A 20,926-nucleotide genomic window follows, 5' to 3' on the forward strand; every position below is an offset into this window, starting at 1 on the left:
TAATGAATAACGAATAATAATACAAATTAAAATAATGAATAAAAAAAAAATCAATAATAAAATTAAGAATAAATCAATGACGAATAATTTTTTATTCAAATAATCAATTGAATAATATTTTATTCGACTGATACCCAACTCTGATTGAATCATTGGTAATTTAAATTTTTGAAATACAAAATCTACCTAAAGATTATTATAGTAAATTACACTGAGAAGAATATTATATAATATATTACTCATATTTAAATAACGTTTATTGAAGTAGGTTTTTGTTTTGAACGATTAACTTAATATAAGTACATTATATATGGCACTTTATATGTGAATAGAGCACGTTTAAACTGAAATAATTTGTTTTAAAACCGTTTAAAATTTTTTTTTTTATATGGACACGAGACAATTTATGCTCAAACACCAATTTTTGAAGTATAATTATTATTATAATTTTATGACTACTATACCTTCAGTGTAGCATTATCTAAAATTATTCTCTAGTAGCATTTTGAAATAAAATTAAGCAATATTATTATTTTTATTGTTATCATTATTACAATAATAATAATAATAATAATTTTTATTATAATTATTATTAATATATTTTAATTAATTATTAAAATATTCACAATCCTATTTTTTTTTGAGTTTTTGTAACATACTTAACCTGCGTTTGGATATTATAATAATATTAATAATAATAGTATTGTATTCAAATTTTTACAACAAAACAAAAAAAAAAATTAGCTATAATAATATGATATAAGGATGTTGAGCCGTTCATGATGGTATGTGATGCGAGGACGTGAAACACATGACCACACCGAATACGGTTATTACGATCTGGGACCGACTGTAACTGCTGGGACCCAAATTGCCTGAAAAACAAAAATATAATAATAACAACAATGTTGGTGACGTACTCATCCGATTAGTAGTTGGTTTTAAAAGCCCGTTTCGTATAATGGGTTTAGTGAAACCAACGCGCAACCGTTCACTGTGGTTACGAACATAATAATGTGTAGATTAGTCATATATAGCAGCATCAGCAGCAGCAATATTGAGTTGAAAATCATTGTTAAAATACAAATAACATATACAATATTATTACGTTAAAAAAATAATGCATTAAAAATAAAAATGGTGAAATAAAATAAATCATGTATGCATGTGTAACATGACCAGAAAGGATGGGGTGTTGTAGATCCTTGTTGATGATGCTGCTGAGGTGTAGGTTGTTACTTCAAAATGGATTGACACAATTTTAACGGAACGCGCAATGTAGAGTATTTAAAATAAAGTTAAAACTAAAACGATTAAAACTTTCAAACTGCAGTTTTAGTGTTTTTATAAATCTCTGTAGGTGAGATTTTTATATTAATAAACAAATTCAAAGCGAATATATGATTCAAAACAACAAACCAAGTCAAAACGTCCAAAGGATAATATCATGTTTAAAATCTCACAGCAGTGTACAACCAGTAGCGGAAATGGTTTATTAATGATATTCACAAAGCAATTTAAAAATGTATAGCATACAAACTGTGAAAATGTGGCCGGATAAAGTTTTTCTAAACTTTAGAACTTAATATAAAAAGTAATATTTAAATGCAATATATAATGTCTATAATAAAAAAATAGTCTTCTTCTATTATTTTTTTTTTTTTAACATAAATGATGCGTACTACTTTTAGTTAGTATTTATCATACGGTTTTTATTTCTTATTTAGAGTTTGAGATATAAGCATGGTTTTACACAACTATAATATAAACGTTGATGTTGCTGTCGAGAGAAAAGGATTGTTACAATCGATCGATTAATCTTATTTAACTTTGCAATATATATATATGTCACCGCTCTCATCAGAAAGTATAATATAAACACTAATTTAAGTAAAAAAAATATACATAAATAAAATAATACTTTTTTAAACATGCATACATTTTGTATTTTACAAAATCAAAATGCGAATAAACGGCAAGCAGGTATAACAATGTGTGGGTTTACGTAGTATAATTTATACGCATCATTATAAGTTTATACTCATCACGTTATAAGTATTTTTTCCACGTAACCCTTATTGTTATAGTTCAGTTTACTTTTGCATTCAAGCGTGTTTATAATAAAATTATATTATAAAGTGATGATAAGATAAGTAATAAAAACAGTGAGCCACGCAAACGATTGTTCAATTTCGAATCAATTTTTTTGTCTTTTTCGTTATTTCCTGTTGTGAAAATTGAATTTAAAAATGATAAGTAATAAAAAATATTTTACTGACGACATACTAATAATATAATTTCTTCAATGCGTAATGTGATTTATTTTCGTAATAATATTGAAAGTGTCTAATTACAACAGTTGCTCAATTTTCACGTAATTTATTCCATCGGTTCGGTACTTCGTTCGGATGGTTTTGGATTACACTACAATAATTTGTTTTCGAATACTATAAATAAACGGACGACGAGCCATGTGAACAAACTGCGCATGTTTTCAGATGGGCATAATCAATCATCGGCGACGGCAATAGGCTGATTATTAAATTGTAGAGGGTGTCTCAAAAAGAACTAAGGTTTTAAATCTGCTATAAACGAAATGCATTTCTTTTAAAAAATATAATATATATAACAAATATATTATTCTCTTCAGGAGAAATTAAAGTTTAATAGTGAAAAGCAATAACGGGCATATTACCCTCTCTACTAGCCTTAAAGGCAATTATTTTTTCTATAAAATTTACTATCATTCAATCATACATTGTCCCATCAAGTTCGTTGAGGACACGACAAATTTTTTGCTTAAGTTTCAAAACATTTCGAACTTTGTTCTGGTAAACTCGTGACTTAGTGTATCCTCATAAGAAAAAATCACACGTCAGCAAGTCGTAAGATCGAAGTGTGTAGTTTTGGTCTCCACGCAACGAAATTAGTCCGTCCAGGAATTTCTCATGCAGTAGAGTGATTGTTTCTCTTGAAGTGTTACAAGTTGAAACCATACATTTTTTATGTTAATTTTGTCCAAGTGAGGCCAAAGAAAGTTACTAAGCTCAGTAGGTATTCTTGTAAGGTAACAATAAGATGATATAACAACTTGTTACATTTCAAGAGAAACAATCCCATTTATGAATCCCATATATATGTTATGCTTCTTTAAAAGATATAAATGTAATTTATAGCAGATTTAAATCCTGTGTTTTTTTGAGACACCCTATACAATGGAATTCAAGCAGCACTGCAGTAGCAGTGTAGTGTTCACTCAGTTTGTCAGGTTCGATGAAAAACAAACGAACCAAAACGACGATAACGAATATTGTTAACATAATGTGCGTACGTATGATCCAACTATGTGACAATAATCGTAACGTGTGCAAGTAAAAAATAAATTGTGAACGAACTGTGAGTGAGCGAAGAAAAAACAAACATACAAACTAGCATATTACATAGTAAAAATGTGTGCAATTATTTTGTAAAAAAAAGAAATTAAACAATACATAAATAAGGAGAAAAAAAATGTGCTTATAAAAAGGCGTTTGCCGTTGCCCACCTGAGACCTCGAGTTTCCCAGGAACGGTGGGCCTGACGGGACGTGGCTGATGCTGCCGGTTATCACGGGCAGACTGGCCCGTCATGTTTCGCACCACCGGCCCTTTCGGTGGTTTCCAAACTGAAAACCAACCATAAAACAACACGACCGGTTAAAAATGAGCGCCAAAAACAGACTTGGATGTTCTTTACACGCATTATGTCTCTCTCTTTCTTTCTCTATTTTTGTTGTTCCCGGTACTCAACGTTTTTACCGTGTCCCGGACATGACTCGAGGTTTCGCTATTAAGTTTATACGTAGACAATGATATTACTGCCTCTCTTACAAACGCAGTCCGCAGGGTAGGTTGATAATAATTTGCACGTGTGGATAGATAGTCAGCGTTGGGTGAGTTTTTTTTTTTTAATTAATGGGGTTAGATAGCTCGTTACACTGAAAAGTAGTAATACGATTACATTTTCATTAAGAATAAATTCATGTAATTAAATCTCGTCGGTCTTATCGGTGAAAAGTATGTAAAATTGCAACTTTTTTTCCTACATATGCTAGTCAATCTACTAATTTGGAATTAGAAAACTTAAAATGAAAAATTAATCTTCTCAAACTAAACGGTTTTCGTAAGTATATAATTTTGCCGTAATAAAAAAATCCGCAAAAAAAAAAAAAATGTCCTATTATTTAACATAAACTAGACAATACCATATTGTACAATTAATGTATTTGTTTATAAATAGGTACATATTTATGTTCAGATTAATTATGAATAAATATTTGATACGTAATAATTATAATAAAATTACTTTTGAAACGTGATTCAAATTAAACGATGTTTATTAAAGTGTACATTATTATTAATTTATTTCTCATGAAAAGAATACTAGGCCTCATTGAGTATTCTCGTGTGGAGGTTCAACATAGTATAATATATATATATATACATCAATGTCACTTTTATAATTTCGTAACGGTATCAGTAACCTACAAATTATGTTATGTTGTTATCCAACACGGTAGCCTACAGATTTATTAAAAGTCCAGTATCACAATTCGCTTGAAAAAAAAAAAAGAAAGAGATTCAGATATCGCATTAGAGTTGGATCATTGGATCATGAACGGCAATCAGACTGTAATAACAATCGTAACTATAACCATGCACTGTTAAATTGTATAATTATAAAGGACATTTTTGTCGGACGTTAAAAGTGTAATAAAATTACGCGAACAACGCTGTTCGTCATCTCTATTAACAACATTATTCTTTACGAGAGTCATATAGCTTACCTACTTTTAGCGTATACAATTAAATCTCGGTCGAGTTCACTTTTTGATGGTTTGTAAATCATTTACGTTAACAAGAAAACAGCAAAGTGCGTACTATATACTCTTATATAATAAAACTGTGTACAACGAGCAACGCATCCTAATACTTAAGATAAATTATTACATAGTTTCAAATCGTAAAATTTAAATTTTTAAAAGTTCAAAAATATACGATCTCTCAGCAATACATTTTTTACCACGACCTGTTTTGGAACTCCAAGTACAATTCTCGAACATTATCAATAATTTCGACGGTAGTGCAACTCGACCATATAATTATGTGTATAGATTTTGGTGATTTAACTAATCATGCAATTTTTTAAATTTTTTAAGAAGGTTTTGGGCCGATTAATGTGTTATTTAAGGTATTTTGGTACCGTACGTGTCAGAAAACGTGATAAATCATTAGACTCCAATGAATTTAAATGACACATAATGTTCAAACGTCACACTTGTGTGCATGATCATTAAATTACGTAAAATATTACAATAATAACTAATGTCGAATTTATGGGTGTTTTTACAGACAATAAACCTCTTTTACTTAACGTTTTGTTTACAGTTTTAAAACAATAATAAAGTTTTCTTTAGAATACACGAGTACGCATAGTATCGTTTACTGGATGCATTATAAAATTATTACTTTGTAAAGATATTTTTTATTTCCGTAAACTTTGTCTGAAAAAAGTCACATACAACAAATAAGAATTAACACATAACACAAACAACAGTTTTAAATTATCAGATAAAGCATTCTAAATATTTGTTTAGAAAAAAAAACAAATTTTATTTTATTTTTATTTTAATAGATTTTGAATAATATTATACGGGTTACTATGTTTTCTATATCGATCTTACAAAATTAAAATTTGTGAATTTCATTTATTTATTATAAGAGAAAGAAAAAAGGAAAACTGAATCAACGGTGACTGGAAAGAGTGATTAGGGATGTAAAGGAAGTGGACAGTAGGATAACAATAAAAAAAGTAAGATATAGAGACAGTTTGTAAGACTTGGTAGAAGCGTGTTCTATTCCATAGAGAATTTTCTAGAACTGAAATGTTAAACGAAAACAGTTTTGATTCTTTTCAGGTGTACCTACTGTAGTATGACATAAAACGTTCACGATTTATGAAAATAGGAACTTCATATAAGTGTTCATGGAAAAAAAATGAATATAATTAAAATATTTATTTCTAAGAATTTAAGGTGAGAAAATAAAATTACAAACAGTAACCTAACCGTATATTTCAGAAATTATTTACTTTTATTTTTAATATTGTATTTAAATATACGATAAAAATGAATTAAATTATTATATTAGAAAATTCAAATCTAAAATAACATGGGTGGGGATTTCTATATGACTGTATTGTGTATCACGCGTGTGAAAATATAGTAAGTATATGAATAGTAAATAATGGAATATATTTAAATAAATATTTTGTAAATTAATTCTTATAGTTTCGTATGCTTAACTAATTGCATAAGATTTTGAGTTATGCTTATGTTATGGATAAGTTATGCTTATGACAAATAAACCGCATTGAACAACTATTATTAACGTAAAATAAAACAATATATATAATAAAGTTAAGTTTCTCAAAGGTTCTTTTAAAATAAATCTATTATTATCAATAACAATTAACAATATATTTTGATACTCCTTTATTTATATTTTTTACTTTAATTACCTACTTAATATAATTTACTTTACTTTAATATTTTACTTTTTAATAATTTTGTTTTAAGACGTATCTTGACTCTTTTGATATCTTAATCCAGAGAAAAAAAAATAATAAAATAATGAATATAAATATATGCTTATTAATTAAATTAAATAGAATAATGGATGTTTAAAGTAACTAATTAAGAAAAAATATCACAATTACGTATAAAAAGATTTGAATTTAGTTTGTTGGAAATACTTTCATTATATTTTACATAATTTGTAGAAGAATTGTTTTAATAACTTACGAATACTATATAAGTGGAATTTGTGGGTGCTAAACTATCGATAACTATAAAAGTAAATAATTATTAATGCTTAACAATCCATCTAGAATTTTGAATTATGCTTGAGAAAAAAAAAAATTTCCTTTGATACTTTTAAATTCCAATGGGTTGATAAAAATGTTATTTTCGATACATTTTAGTGACTTCTTAAATTTCTGCCGTTGAAATTAATTTCAATTCCACAATGGTATATTTTTTTTTAATCTATAAAGAATTATTATCAACTATTTCGAAGCATTAGTAAAATTTTCGAAAATGATTGCGATTTCATTCTATATTATATTTTTTAGTTTGTTTAGAATTCACAACTGATTTTTTAAAAATTTATCTCATGGTATAAGGTACAATTTTATTGAATTTCGAATCAAATTAAAAGAGTGATATGAATTAATATTAAAAGTCTTAATATTTCGATATAATACTGATTTTCAAGTGTAACGAACAAATATTTACATATTGTATAATAAATATACTCATTAAATAATTAAATTCTAGTGTTGTTTTCATATATCTAATCTATTTGTGTATGCTGTTTGAATGGTAAAAAAATCCTTAAAGTATAAACGTAATAGGTATAGGTAACTTACATAATATGTACATTCATAATTCAAATTAATATGATACTTATCAATGTCGACCGTAATGGCGTAGAGAGAGAAATTAGTAGACTGTATATATAGGTGTTTAACGTAGAACTTTTATGAGATCGTCTGGGCATTGAGAAGAGGAAGAGAATTAAAATTATTGTGTTGGAGAATAAGTTAAATTTTCACGCGGTTTGTATGATGGTGGTTAACTTCTCAACTCTTTACCTACGTCTACGGTCGATTGATACATTTATTATTGTTATGAAGGTTGTGAGAATAGAACAAACATATGTGGTAACATAGACTTACCGTCTTTATTCGGCCGATTGAGTTCCGATGCACTTTTTGGGGCTAAAGAAGGTTTTGGTATCTCTGAAAAAACATACAAAATGAATAAAACATTATGACATCACAAGAATGAATTTTAATGTTTCCCCGAAAACAAAGTCCCCGGATAATGTAATTTATTGCACAATCGATCCGAGTGGTTACTAAATAAGCGAATTGAAAGATTCAAGGTTAAAAAATAAAATAAAAACATAATTTTGGAGAGGAATATCTATAATTTATTTAGAATCTTCGAGAAGTAAAACTTTATCTTGTATAAAGAATTTAACGTTTAATCAGACAGAAAAAAGATGCTCCTTGTAGCTTAAGAACAATGCCACTGTTAACGTAGGGTTTTGTTTGATTTCGGATAAGGGTACGAATATGAATACTTTATTTCGATGTTATTTGTCTCTCAACGAATCATTTGTACACAATTGAACATAATTATAATCATATTACTGTTATAATACCCTTTTTTATTAATCAATTGCGGCCTATCTTTCTCATATAATATAGTATATATTCTCATACATTTATATATATATTTCTTTGTATTTTTCGAACCTATAAATATGTATAAACGAGTATGTATATGTAAGTAGACAAGAACGAAAAAAATTGTTCCTTACTCTTCGTGTGGGTGAGTTGAACATCGGAAATGGGATTTAAACGAACCGTAAATAATTGGCGTCATCGGCTTTGAAGTGTTCTCCCGGACCGGAAGAGAATCGAGTTAAAAGAACTGTCGGCGAGGGAGAGAGAAATAGAAATCAAATCGAATATCTATAGAGAACGTTCGATAAGCTCGGTGCCAAAAATACTTACAGGGCAATTTTGTTATTGCGATTGGACTCGCGGTGTGAACGATATTCGATATTTCGACTCGGGGTTTGAGAATTTCTCATCCGGACGACACGTCTCGTCGCCTAGAGCAGCCATGTATGACTAAGAGTATCGAATGGGCCAAATAAATTTAACACTTTACTACGTGAGCCAGACGTAAAAATACAAATATTTTATATCATTATGTATATATATATATATATATATATATATATATATATATATATATATATATATATACGTATAAAACATACTCGATTGCAGTTCATCAGAATTTAAAACCTAATAACGTATACGAAATTTTAAGAATCTAAGATGGCTGCGACGTTAATATTTTTATAATATTTTTTTATTATTCGTTTTTTTCATCCGTTAATTTCGGTAGCCGCGGGCCATACACAGAAATTAGCCATGGGTCGCGTGTTCGGCATTCGTGGGACAGGGACTAGTAGGTAGAGTAATAGCAATAGAACCCATCATGCGATCGCGGTGACTGCCGAGCACGCGACGCGATATGACAGTCGTACGCACCGTAAAGTCGGATGGAGCCCTCGGTCTCGCCCAGCGAGTTCTTGGATATGCACTTGTAGTTGCCGAAATCCGACTGCCCCAGGTCCCTGATGGTGAGCCGCATATGGATGCGGTAACTGTTCTCCGTGTCCGACGTCACGTACTTCTTGTTGGGGAACAGCATTGTTTTCGCGTCGCGAAACGACCAATAGTTTATCGACTTCGGGTGCGCCTCGGTCTGGCAGTCGATCGTCACGTCCGTGCCGGACGGAGCACCGACCAATTGATTCGGCACCCAAATCATCGGCGAAACTGCGCAAAAACAACGCGTTAAGACGTTGGCGGCGGGTAACTGCACAGGCGGTAACTAGTCGGAATCATGGGTACGGGTGGTATGGGGGGGGGAGGCAGAAGTGTTCGACACCTGAAAAAAATTGGTAACTGCGCTCGCCTAATACAAATGTGTCGACGCTTAAACAAATTAACACGTTTGAAAACTGACCGTCGTGTATCGATAATTTGCTCACTCATCCAGTGCCGATTCTATAGGGAGAGGGGACCTATATGCATTCATGTACATCTATTTGTCTATAAATAATCTCGTAACGATATTTTCGCTGGAAAAAGGTTACTTATTGTTGTTGTCGACAAAAATTAAAACTGTATCACTTGACGTTGTATAAAATTAAATAGAAATAAAGTAAATAAAATAAATATATGTGAGGCCTCGCAAAATTTTACATAGAGCCCTGAAATTCATCTGGCCGGCATTGGACTCACAAACCAAATTAAGAGGAGTTATTGCCCTCCTCTCGCTTCATTGGATTTACACTTCTGATGGTTTGCGTGCTGTAACTGGAGGTTGGTGAAATGGGTGGATATCAAAGGCGCAGCAAAATAAGGGGGCATTCGTTTGAGTTCAATTTAAATTCGTTTTTTTTGTGCGAAAAAATGAGTGCCGAAATAAAATTTGTAAATTACATCATGGAAGGTAGAGCGACGACATAGTTTGCGGTGAACGTAGCACGTTTTTGTAAATGCGAGGCGAGCGTATAGATATTATACCGTAACTGGATGGTATTTATTGGTAGTGGTGGGGTAAATAAGGAACTGTTGGTGTTAACTTTTCAAAGGACAGATAGTCTTTCAATTTGTTAATATCAACACGGAATTTTTTTTCTTTTTATTTTAGGGTTTAATATGTTTTTTTTTATTCTAAGTATTATTATTTGTGATTTTCAAAAACTGTATATTTCACGTACCATTTCCAATCCAAACGAAATTTTGCGCACACAACAGATATTGTAATAATGTATTGTCATAAGATTTTTTTCATCGCGTCGATTATTTATTGTCATGTAGTGGAAAATATTATTTACCGTATGAACATCATAACATACTTAAATATTTAAAATTAGTTTCAGTAAAACCAAACAAAAATATTATGATAAATAATTTTTGCAGTTTATAAGTGGCTTCATAGTTTGATATAAAAGGAGATAGTAAATCATTTTTATTTCTACACAAGAACAAAAAGTTAAATTTAAAAAACCGGAATAAACAAAAGAACAAAAGACTGTTAACTAACTTGTTTCTTTTTTCATTAAATTATTGTTTTGTTTAGATGAAGTTTTTTATAATAAAACTAAAATTTCTGCCGTTTTAATATAATATGTAACGTGTCGTCGAGTCTTGTGAATTATTTTAAAGCGATATAATATGTAAATAAATTTGGCTATAAATTTGTTAATTGGTATACTGTGCAGAAAGCACATTAACTATATTCCATTTGATTTATATTTTTTAATGTGGTAGTATTCACTAAAAATGCTGTTATTAAAATAAAAAAACAAAAAGAACATGTACATTTATATAAAATATAATGACAGTTTTGTGTATTATTTGTATAATTTTTTTCTCGATCGTTTAGAAAAATATTTCAAGCACGTTTATAATTAGTCAGTTTATTAAAAAAGTTATAACTTATATGGATAACGTTTATGAGTAAAGTAACGATTAAAATCGGTTTGGATAAATTTTAGTATTCCGTCTTGGTGCGGGGAAAAAATAAATTTTATTACTAATAGTAATTATTAAAGTAATACAGTAATGACAATAGTTGTAAAGAAGTTTACTGCGATATAAAGTCGTAGCATTTTTAAATGTTAATGAAACATTTTTTACTTGATATTTTCAAGATATACCCAATTCTGCAATTGTAATATGTTGTATGATTTCTTACCTGGAAATCATAAATAAATTATTTTATCATAAACGAAATTCAAAACACCGTAGTTGATACGCATTATTGAAGTTACCACTTTGCATTAATATTACATTTAGCATGAAGTATTGGAATGATAATATTATTATTAGTAAGATATTTGAATTTCAACCATTCATGTATTGAAAAACCAATTTAAAATTGCCAGTTTAAAGAATTAGAAGAAAAAAATACGTTTTTGTAATTTAAAATAATTTTAACTACACCTCATATAATATTCGAAATACTTTGGAGATTGTAGAACAACTATAATGGGTTGTGTTAAATTCTTAATAAGAAATTGAAATTTGATATGGTTTGACTTCGCAAAGAATTAAACGATGTCTTAAACTTCTGAAATCAATATTCACCTTTAGAACATGGACGAATCGTGAAAATAATGGTTTCTAAGTTATTTTTTAGAGTTTAAGATATTGTTGACATTTTATAGCTTATAGACGTTTGCGTTTATTTGACTTGAAATATATTTTCAAAGCAGCTTAGGTTAGGTTGATAAAACCGAAAACCATTAATGCATAACCTGACATGACAATTGGAATTTATTTTTGCGTATTAATTGTTTATAAATGTGTATGTTAGAGTAACGTAGAAATTACAAAAATGCCAGGTCCTCTCCAAGTGAACGTACTCACGAGATCGAACGAACAACACCATGTATAAAATTATAATATGGTTTTTCTTGCTAAAAATAATCCACAGCGAAGATATGAGAGCGTGTACGCGGAGATCTTCAGCGACGACGGCGTAAGGGCCGAAAATTATCTGTGCGTTGAATACGATGGTCGTCTTTAATTTCATGTCACCCGCGCCACAGAGACAGAGAGAAAGATAGACTCGTGTTGAATTTTAACTACTTAAATACTCTTGGCGTACTCATACACTCCTCGCTGTTCAATCCCTCATTGTATTTGTAAACTTTATACTCCAGAAATGTCTTCAGTGCTCCCGAGGGTGTAATCCGGCTCTAATCCTGCCGTTTATTAGTTTCGAGTTTGCAATGTGAAAGTTTTGTGAAAACAGCTGAGACGGGTTGAAAGGGTGATGAAAAAAAACCTTTAAACTTAAAAAAAAACCACGAACTCGAGACGATATTTGTTTTTTAATACAGAAACTTCAAAATATCAAACTATACGAATTCCGCAACTTGATATTATTATATTATGACTACTACTACTACTGCTACGTGGAGTTATAAAGTGATCGCGTATACCATAATATATGTTATCGTATTAAAATTTCAAGAGATCAAAATCATTTATAATATTGTGTACTTCATATTAAGATTATTTTGTACTGGTCGTATTGCTATAATGGCACAGTAACAATATTATTACGTTCTGCAGCTAGAAACTCTCGTGAATTAATCTCATTATTTCTCATATTTAAAAATTTTGAATTATTCGATATCCATATTTCTTACACGTCAAACATAGTATAAATAGACCAGTGGTTGAACCATTTAGAATTAATTTTTGCTATTAACGTATTCATGAAATGGATTTTAATATTTTATTTTTACAGCATAGAGTTGAAGTTTGGTACATCTATTTTATATTTAAATCAATATCATTATAAGAGAACTTTTATAAATCCTAATTAATCTTAAACATATTAGTTTAAAAAAAAATTAGTTAAACACTGTTGCTAGCATACGGCGTACGATCATACGTGAACCATTGAACTATGGTTGTACTGTATAATAATTGCGGGTTACATGTTTAATATTGAAAACAAAAACTGTTAAAAAAATTAGATGTATATTTTTCTTAAGTTTAAAATATGAATTAACATTTTTTGATTATTGGAGGTTCTTCAATATCGGCACAGTTTATTCAACAAACTACAGATATTATAATATCTACGGACCAAATAAATTAATTTATATGAGTTAAGTTATGAAATATAGATGATGAAATCCTTAATGAACGATAACCAAGGATTTATTTTTAATTTTATAATAATATAGTATTAACCGTTAAAGTTTGAATGATTCGTTCAGTTTTATTCGAATTCAAGCGGTGTTTGAAAATTATCCCAAGAAAAGAGGAATGCTTTGAATCCTAAATTATTCAGTGTATGTGTGTATTTGTGTGTGTGTATGTATTACTTGATGATGTAGAAAAATAAGCATTGCATTATGGGTTTAGACTCGAAATCATAATACGATTGCATGAACGTTTATTTTAATGCTTGTAAGATTACGCGAGACACTTGGTGCATATTTCGTGTAAAACAACAATATAGTTTTATTTAGAGCACTCGACGAAGAAACAGCAAATGGGAGAAAATTGCGTATGGAACACATGTTACGTGTTCACTAAAGGGACGAACCCGGATGAAAACCATAAAGAAAGCGTGTTCCAGAAAACAGAAGTGGACATATACTGAGTGCAATATGGGATGAACTTTTCATAGAGGGTTAGGTCGCAAATAATGTAATTGAACTTTATAGTTTATACTCAACCCTTTTCTAGTTTTAACCACCAGCAATTAGCTTCATCTGGAAAACACTTCCGGGCGTGCCCTCATCACATGCGCGTATCGTCATTCATAATCCATGCACCTTTTCAACGGTCTTGGACGATCAGCGTGTTCTAGGATAAAATACGTTTCTAATCCTTTAATAAGTGAATAATTAATCACATTCAACAAATTTCGATGGCTATAATGTAAAACCAACGATGAACTAGGTGAAGGGTGAACAAAAGGAACAAGAGATTAAAACCGAAAGCGATTAAATAGATTCGTTTACGTTGTGATATTTAAGGATAATGTTTTATATGTATCTATTGTCTTCGTTCAAGTCTCTCATTAGAATTTTCATTCTTCACAGAATCTGTTTTTTTGAAAAATGTATACTTGAATAAATTAGGTTTTTTTAAAATATTTGATTGGTGTAATTTATAAAATATATAATAATTGTTAAGGTTAAATCAATTTTGACAGATAGGTATGATTTCGAAAGTACGCTGACTTCTTTTTTATGCTTAAATTATGATTTTATTTAAGTTCTGACAGTTAGAAAATGCACATGTTTTATAAAAAATTATTTCCCTCCAATTTTCTGGGAACATATAAATGGATGACTACTGCAGAAGTCTTGATACTTATTCGGGTATTATCGAACTATCAGACACATTACTACATTATACATGAATATATGTATGAGGGAGAGTATTAAAATATTTTATAAAAATTTCAAATGTTAATTTTGTCTCTTATATATATTTTAAATTGTGCTTGAAATGACACAAAGTCACGACTTTAGTTTATTAGATAAAACGGTGTAATGAGAAGCAAGGTCCCGACTTTACATTATTGTTATCGTAATTTGTATAAATTTCGTTATGATAAATATGTGTTTATTACGGTTCATGATGAATTTTTACCTTTATTAGAATTAAGTATAACACAGTCAAGAGAGGAGCTGGTGCTACAACTGTAATACTCCTGTAAGCCTGATTGTAAGTTTAATGTCTTAATCTATTAATTTACTGATCGTTCTTTTAATTTTATTCTTATCGAATATATTTATATTAAACGATGCAAATCGACATCGTATATACGGTTTATTTTATAAAAATATCTAATACATAAACCGTTGTGCGATGAAAATTTTCTAGACAACAAAAATCAACAATATGTTTTTCGTTTAAAAATATTCTGAATTGTACTTGAAACATACGAGTACGAAGTGAACGAGCGAATACTTTTTCATACCAGGATCTCGGTGAGAAAATACGTAATTATTCGCATCTGGTGGTCTAGGTGCAATATTGATGGCATTATTGGTTATAATGTTATACTTCACGAATACATCAGAAACAACAGATTTAATGTTGAATGAAAGGAGAATAAAAAAAAAAAAAAAAAAATGCGTATTGACTTTATCGTAATTGATCTACTTTACACAAAAAACCACGAAATGAACTTGAGTAAAACGTTGTTGAACATTTGAAGGAATGATACCGAATTTCTCGATCTTATTCCAACAATTTTTCCTGAATAAAATGTATTATACTTGCAGTTCATTTTCGAATATTCGTTTTTTATATATATTTATGAGGTGAATAAACAAAACAAAATATTTTTACCTAAACAAGGTTTATTTAATACATAATTTTTATCAAAAAAAAAAAAAAAAAACATTAACATTTAAAAAATACAGTTTTATTTATATTTTTTAAGTGGAGTTTAACAAAAAAAAAAAAAAAAAAATAACCATGTATTATAATTTAGAAATTAGAAAATAAAAATAAAAATCGAACAAAAATTTATCGACATTATAAAATTTTTGGAATATGAACAAGGCAAAAAATGAATATTTCAAGATTATTCATTAAGCAAACAATAATACAAAATAATCTGAACATTACTTTGATTGGAATAGTTTTACTTTATTCCGTACTTGGCATCGGGAGAATTTAAAGTGAATAGTAAACTCGTATACAGTATATTTAGTGAATAGTTCAATAGTATCCAAAAGAGTACCAGGACTTCTGCGGCAGTTGTCCATTTATATGTTTTCGGGAAATCGGAAGAGATACTCAGTTACGGTACACGTGCATATTCCAAAGGTTGGAATTTGAATAAAATCAGAATTCAATCATAAGAAAATGAGTGAGAATACCATCGAAGTTATCCTGTACACATAGGTCGTAAATATGTATTTACCCTTAACGGTTATTGTATTATTATTCGATAATCTATAAATAATCAAAAAAAAACCTATAATTTATGCAACCAAAACGGCGTTGTTGTTTTACAAATAAATATATGTTTACGAACGCAAAGTTAATCGTTGATGTATACGTTACACAAATTTGCACATCACGTATAACACGTATGTGTACACAAGTCGACTGCATCCACACCTGTACAGTGTTGTTTACACCGGGTTTCACGGATTCCGTTTCGTAACAAACGTGTGTAACACGATATAATGTGTACTACGACGTAGCAGTATTTATAGCGCGCCGCGAAACGTTTTACCGCGCGTTTAATTAAAACTATTATTGTTAAATGATATCGTTCTACTTACATTCAACGTCGAGTATAATGCGTTTGCTAACTGACGGGGGTACTCCGTTGCTGGCGATACACAGATACGCGCCCATATCCGCTCTGTTGACTCTCGTCAAATTCAACGTGTCACCATAAAGTTTCTCCACGGCTGCAATATAATATTGTTTTAGTGTTCGCGATGGAATAAAAAACAAAACATTTTCACGACGCACGCCGTCCGAGCGCGAGGGATTATAATTTCTGTTACGGTTTTGTCGGTTATTTCCGAAACAACATTTTTTTTTTTTTTTACTTTTTTATACGTAACACAATTTGTGCACACCACTGCGCAGTATTGTAAACGTATTCAAATTTCTAATATACAAATCATTACGAAAAACAATATGGGACGCAGAAAAGCGTACCAAAGTCGAGTTGATTTTAAATTCTGTAAATCTTTAGAAATCAACTCAAAACTTTATACTTGTTCTATCAAAACATTCACTATTTTCTTAGCAGTCCGGACTACCATGAATATTTAAATTTAAATCTCGACTTATTCAAATATATGAATCAATACAACACTGTTAGAATAGAATTTGTTACGTAGTTAAAACATTTGTTTAAACATTTTTTAGATTTTCAGTGAAACGAAGAGGATCTTATAGGTTATACAATGATGTTTCTTTTTTCATTTTTTTTTATTTTTTTTTCTCTTTTAGATAGAATTACTAGTTCAAAAATTTTTTCTAGCAACTTTTTAGATTCGAAATCGGTCTTTAGAGGTACTTTAAACAGGTAATTTTTCCAAAATCTCAATAGTTTTTCCAGAAGTGAGGAAAAACTGTCAAAGACCCGAGTAAAAACAGTAAAAATGCGTTGTAAACGAGACTTTTACTTTTCAGATTTTAGTTATTTAGTCATTAATTCAAAATCAATGTGGTTAGAAACTTGAAACTTCTATCCTATATCAAAGACATTTTTTTTCATATTTGATAAAATTTTCAAAAAAATTGAAGCAATTTTGGATTGAATATAAAACTTTGAGATTAGGTATTTTTTTTTTTTAGTTTTTATGTATTAAAGTTAACATTTTTGGATATGAAGACTTGAAAATGTAATATCATCTTATCTGTATGATAAGCTAATAAATCTGAAAAAACTTTGGAAATCGTTCCTCAGGGTCTTATTTTATAAGCATTTAAGTAAATTATTATACGATTTTTACATAGATTTTTAACTTTAAATTTTTATTAAAAATTGTCCTATCCAATCATAAAGAACTTTGGATACAGATAGAAAATATTTTTTGGATATTTGGTTAAAAAAAAAAAAAATCTTTTTTGTCAAACAAGAAAATAATTAGATACTGACGAATGTTAAGAAGTACAATTTTAACATTTTAAATTTTCATTCGAGTTACAATAAAATACTCACTATTACATTAAACAGGTGTATTTTAAATCTGACACAACATGCGTTTCTGTCAGTATTTATATAAAAATGTTGTTACAAAGTTATGAGTAATGGTAAGGAAAAATATCCCATTAAAACCGCATCTATATTAATTTACCTGATCTTAAATTACCACTATAAACGTTTTATAAAATATAATTGTACATGGGTTTAAACTTTTCAAGTGTAGGGTATATTTCCAGTGAAAGTTACGTCAATTATTTTGGTACAATTTTTGTACGGTCAGATTATTATGATATAATGTTATTATTCATTGTATTATCGGCTGTTGTGTTACTCGTGTATAATATTGTGAAACGATAATTTATCAATGTTGTAGTTGCTAAGAGCTCAACGTACTGTGTCATAATATAATTATATTTTTGATACTTTTAAAACTGAATCAACTGTATATTGTTTATGAACGATTTATTTTTTAGTTTTTCTGTTAATATTTTAAAAATACTGACAACCGTGTAATTTTTAATTGTAGTACTGTAGTTGTGCAAAAAAAAAAAAAATTTATTTGGTCTAGTAACTGTAAAAATTTCCTACAACAACAACATGCATAACGATCATAGAAACACTTCTACTAGTTCAATCAATAAGACTGAATTTAACTATTTGGACCGATTTACACCGAAAAAAAATCAGAAGTTCGGTCGTGGACACATTGTTCGTCAGTTCATGAGTGGTGTAGGTGTGATCACTGAAAGATATGTGTCTGATGAAGATTTATTATTTTACCAGTCAGGAAATAATTCCGATAGTTCAAAATCCGATGTAAAATCAAATAGTACTTTGATAAATGAAGAGGAAGAAGTGGAGGAAGAAGAATCAAACATCATTGTGCCGGTGAATTGTCCATGCTATGAAAAGTCACTTGAAGAATATTATAAAAAAAAAAATAGTATGAATATATTTAAACGTTTATTCGAATACATTTTTTAAGAATATAAATCAGTTTCGCCGTAACGTTCAACATGAATACAAGCACCTTTGATCCTTTGTGCTATCGTCTAGATCACATTATTAAGTATGGATTTCAATTTTATTAATTTGTCTGTTTCAATAGTTACTTCATTATGAATACTGGTCTTGTTACGTCACGCACACCTGAGACTAATTTATCTCTTCAAACTTTTTGATTTTATATTTCCATGTAGTGTTACACTATCAATGTAATGAACTCCTAATATTTTAATAACTATTGGACTTATTTCCAGAATTAATATTTTTATACAGTTTTTTCTACCTAATTTTTATAGTTTTATATTATTATATATAATACTGCTATCTTCCAACTTTGAGTTGAAATCATACGTTTTGAATATACTACAACCGTAGAGCTACCAGTATATAGTTTATCTACGATATATATATATATATATATATATATATATATATATAAAAAAAGTATCATTTTTGTACAAAACTATAAATTTTCATGTATTGAGCAATTTTAAGTATTTAATAAATAAGTAAAAAAAAAAAAATTAACCATCAAAAACAAGGAATATAATAAAATGTACATTGCAACAATATAAGAAATAAAATAATATATTAGTACTTAAACACGAACATATTATTTGAGTATATGAATTATAAGAGATTCATTTTTTTTTGACGAAGATAATATTCAGTAGGCGTATGTATAATAAACATAAAAGTGCATAATTAACACACGCACTTAGATATATAATATGTATATATAAAGCTATACAGTTGAGTATAGTTTTATCTGTTTTACGGTGTTGCTTGTAGCGAACGTCATCAGTTATTCTAAATTATCGCAATGAGTTTATCTCTCATTGTCTCATATGTGTTAAATTTGATTTATTATAAACGATATTGCCTCCGAGTATAATGTATTTCTCAAGAAACAAACTAACGAATGTTTGGATGTAAAAGTTCTACTCATTCATATAAAATCTGAAAAATGGGTACTGTTTTGTAACTGTATCGAAAAAATTATCATTTATTTAAATTCAAAAAGATCATTTAACCAATAGAACCAGTAGCATAAGAAGAAAAAATTGTTGATAGTGACTGCACTAAAAGTACTCGTTTTGAACAGGTACGACCTATTTATTCAAACGTGAGTATTCAATATTTTTTCGACTGCCACGAGCGTTAGCACAATTTCCTATGCTACTAATATTCGGTAGTTATAATAACTGTGAAAATTCTTACATACAAAAAAGTAACCCAATAAATTTTTAAACATACAATTAAATTGATTATGGTAATTTTAATTTTTAAAAATGCATTACCCGAGTGGAGAATTGTTTCGAAAGCCAAGGGTCATTATGACCTGTCGCGTTTAGGAATAGTATTAGTATTACCTGAGTTGGTGGTCTGAACCCGAACTACCCTTCATGTACTACTTCGACGTGTAATCGAAGTCTAATCCTTCATGTAAAATACGTAAACTGTTCGCCCCAAACGAATCGTTTTATTTAATAAATCTGACATTTATCATGGAATATAATGGAATCAAAAAATAGAATTTGTGACATTTTTGTTACGCGATAAATATCATACTGCAGTGGATTAAACTCTCTCATGATACAATCAACTTTTTGTACGTAAAAACAATTGTAAAGTGATGGATTCGTTATGTCAAAAGAGTTTTTAGTATTTTGAGAAATTACCAAAAGTCATCTTAAGCGATGCCGTTAAAAACACTCGTGTACTTATTAATTTATAGATATCAAATACAATTCGTATAACAATGGGTAACGATTTATTTTAAAATGTATGAAAGAAGGAGTGGGGAAGTAAATGATAGGGGAGGTGTAATAACTTTAAAATTGTAAATGATTATCGTTGTTTATAATTTTTCTCGTCTTAATACCGCGCATGCTTGAATACATTTCCTTTCAACACATCAATAGTTCTCTACATCGTGAAAATTTGGTTAGAATATAAAAAAATACAAAAAGAAAACCCGTTGCCTGTAGAAAAATACTGCCATATAGTGGCGTATCTAGAAATTTTTTTTAGGGATATTATACACTGTCTAAAACTACA

At 29.2% G+C, this 20,926-nt stretch overlaps 1 protein-coding gene across 2 annotated transcripts in view; it reads right to left on the reverse strand.

Annotated features, from left to right (window-relative positions):
* Positions 1–629: 629 nt before the first annotated feature.
* Positions 630–20,926, reverse strand: part of LOC112693360 (lachesin) — a 134,366-nt gene continuing 114,069 nt past the window's right edge. Inside the window, exons 5-9 of one of the 2 annotated variants that reach the window (XM_025568375.1) lie at positions 16,476–16,607; positions 9,172–9,462; positions 7,777–7,839; positions 3,545–3,664; positions 630–875 (exon numbers count right to left, since the gene is read on the reverse strand). In XM_025568375.1, coding sequence (XP_025424160.1) covers positions 778–875; positions 3,545–3,664; positions 7,777–7,839; positions 9,172–9,462; positions 16,476–16,607 — 704 coding nt within the window. In that variant the 3' untranslated portion in view covers positions 630–777. The remainder of the gene's footprint in view (positions 876–3,544; positions 3,665–7,776; positions 7,840–9,171; positions 9,463–16,475; positions 16,608–20,926) is intronic. The other variant, XM_025568376.1, reaches the window with a different exon arrangement.

The sequence above is a fragment of the Sipha flava genome, unplaced genomic scaffold, assembly GCF_003268045.1.
Source record: "Sipha flava isolate LNK unplaced genomic scaffold, YSA_version1 85_pilon_pilon, whole genome shotgun sequence".
In the NCBI taxonomy this organism is placed as follows: Eukaryota; Metazoa; Arthropoda; class Insecta; order Hemiptera; family Aphididae; genus Sipha; species Sipha flava.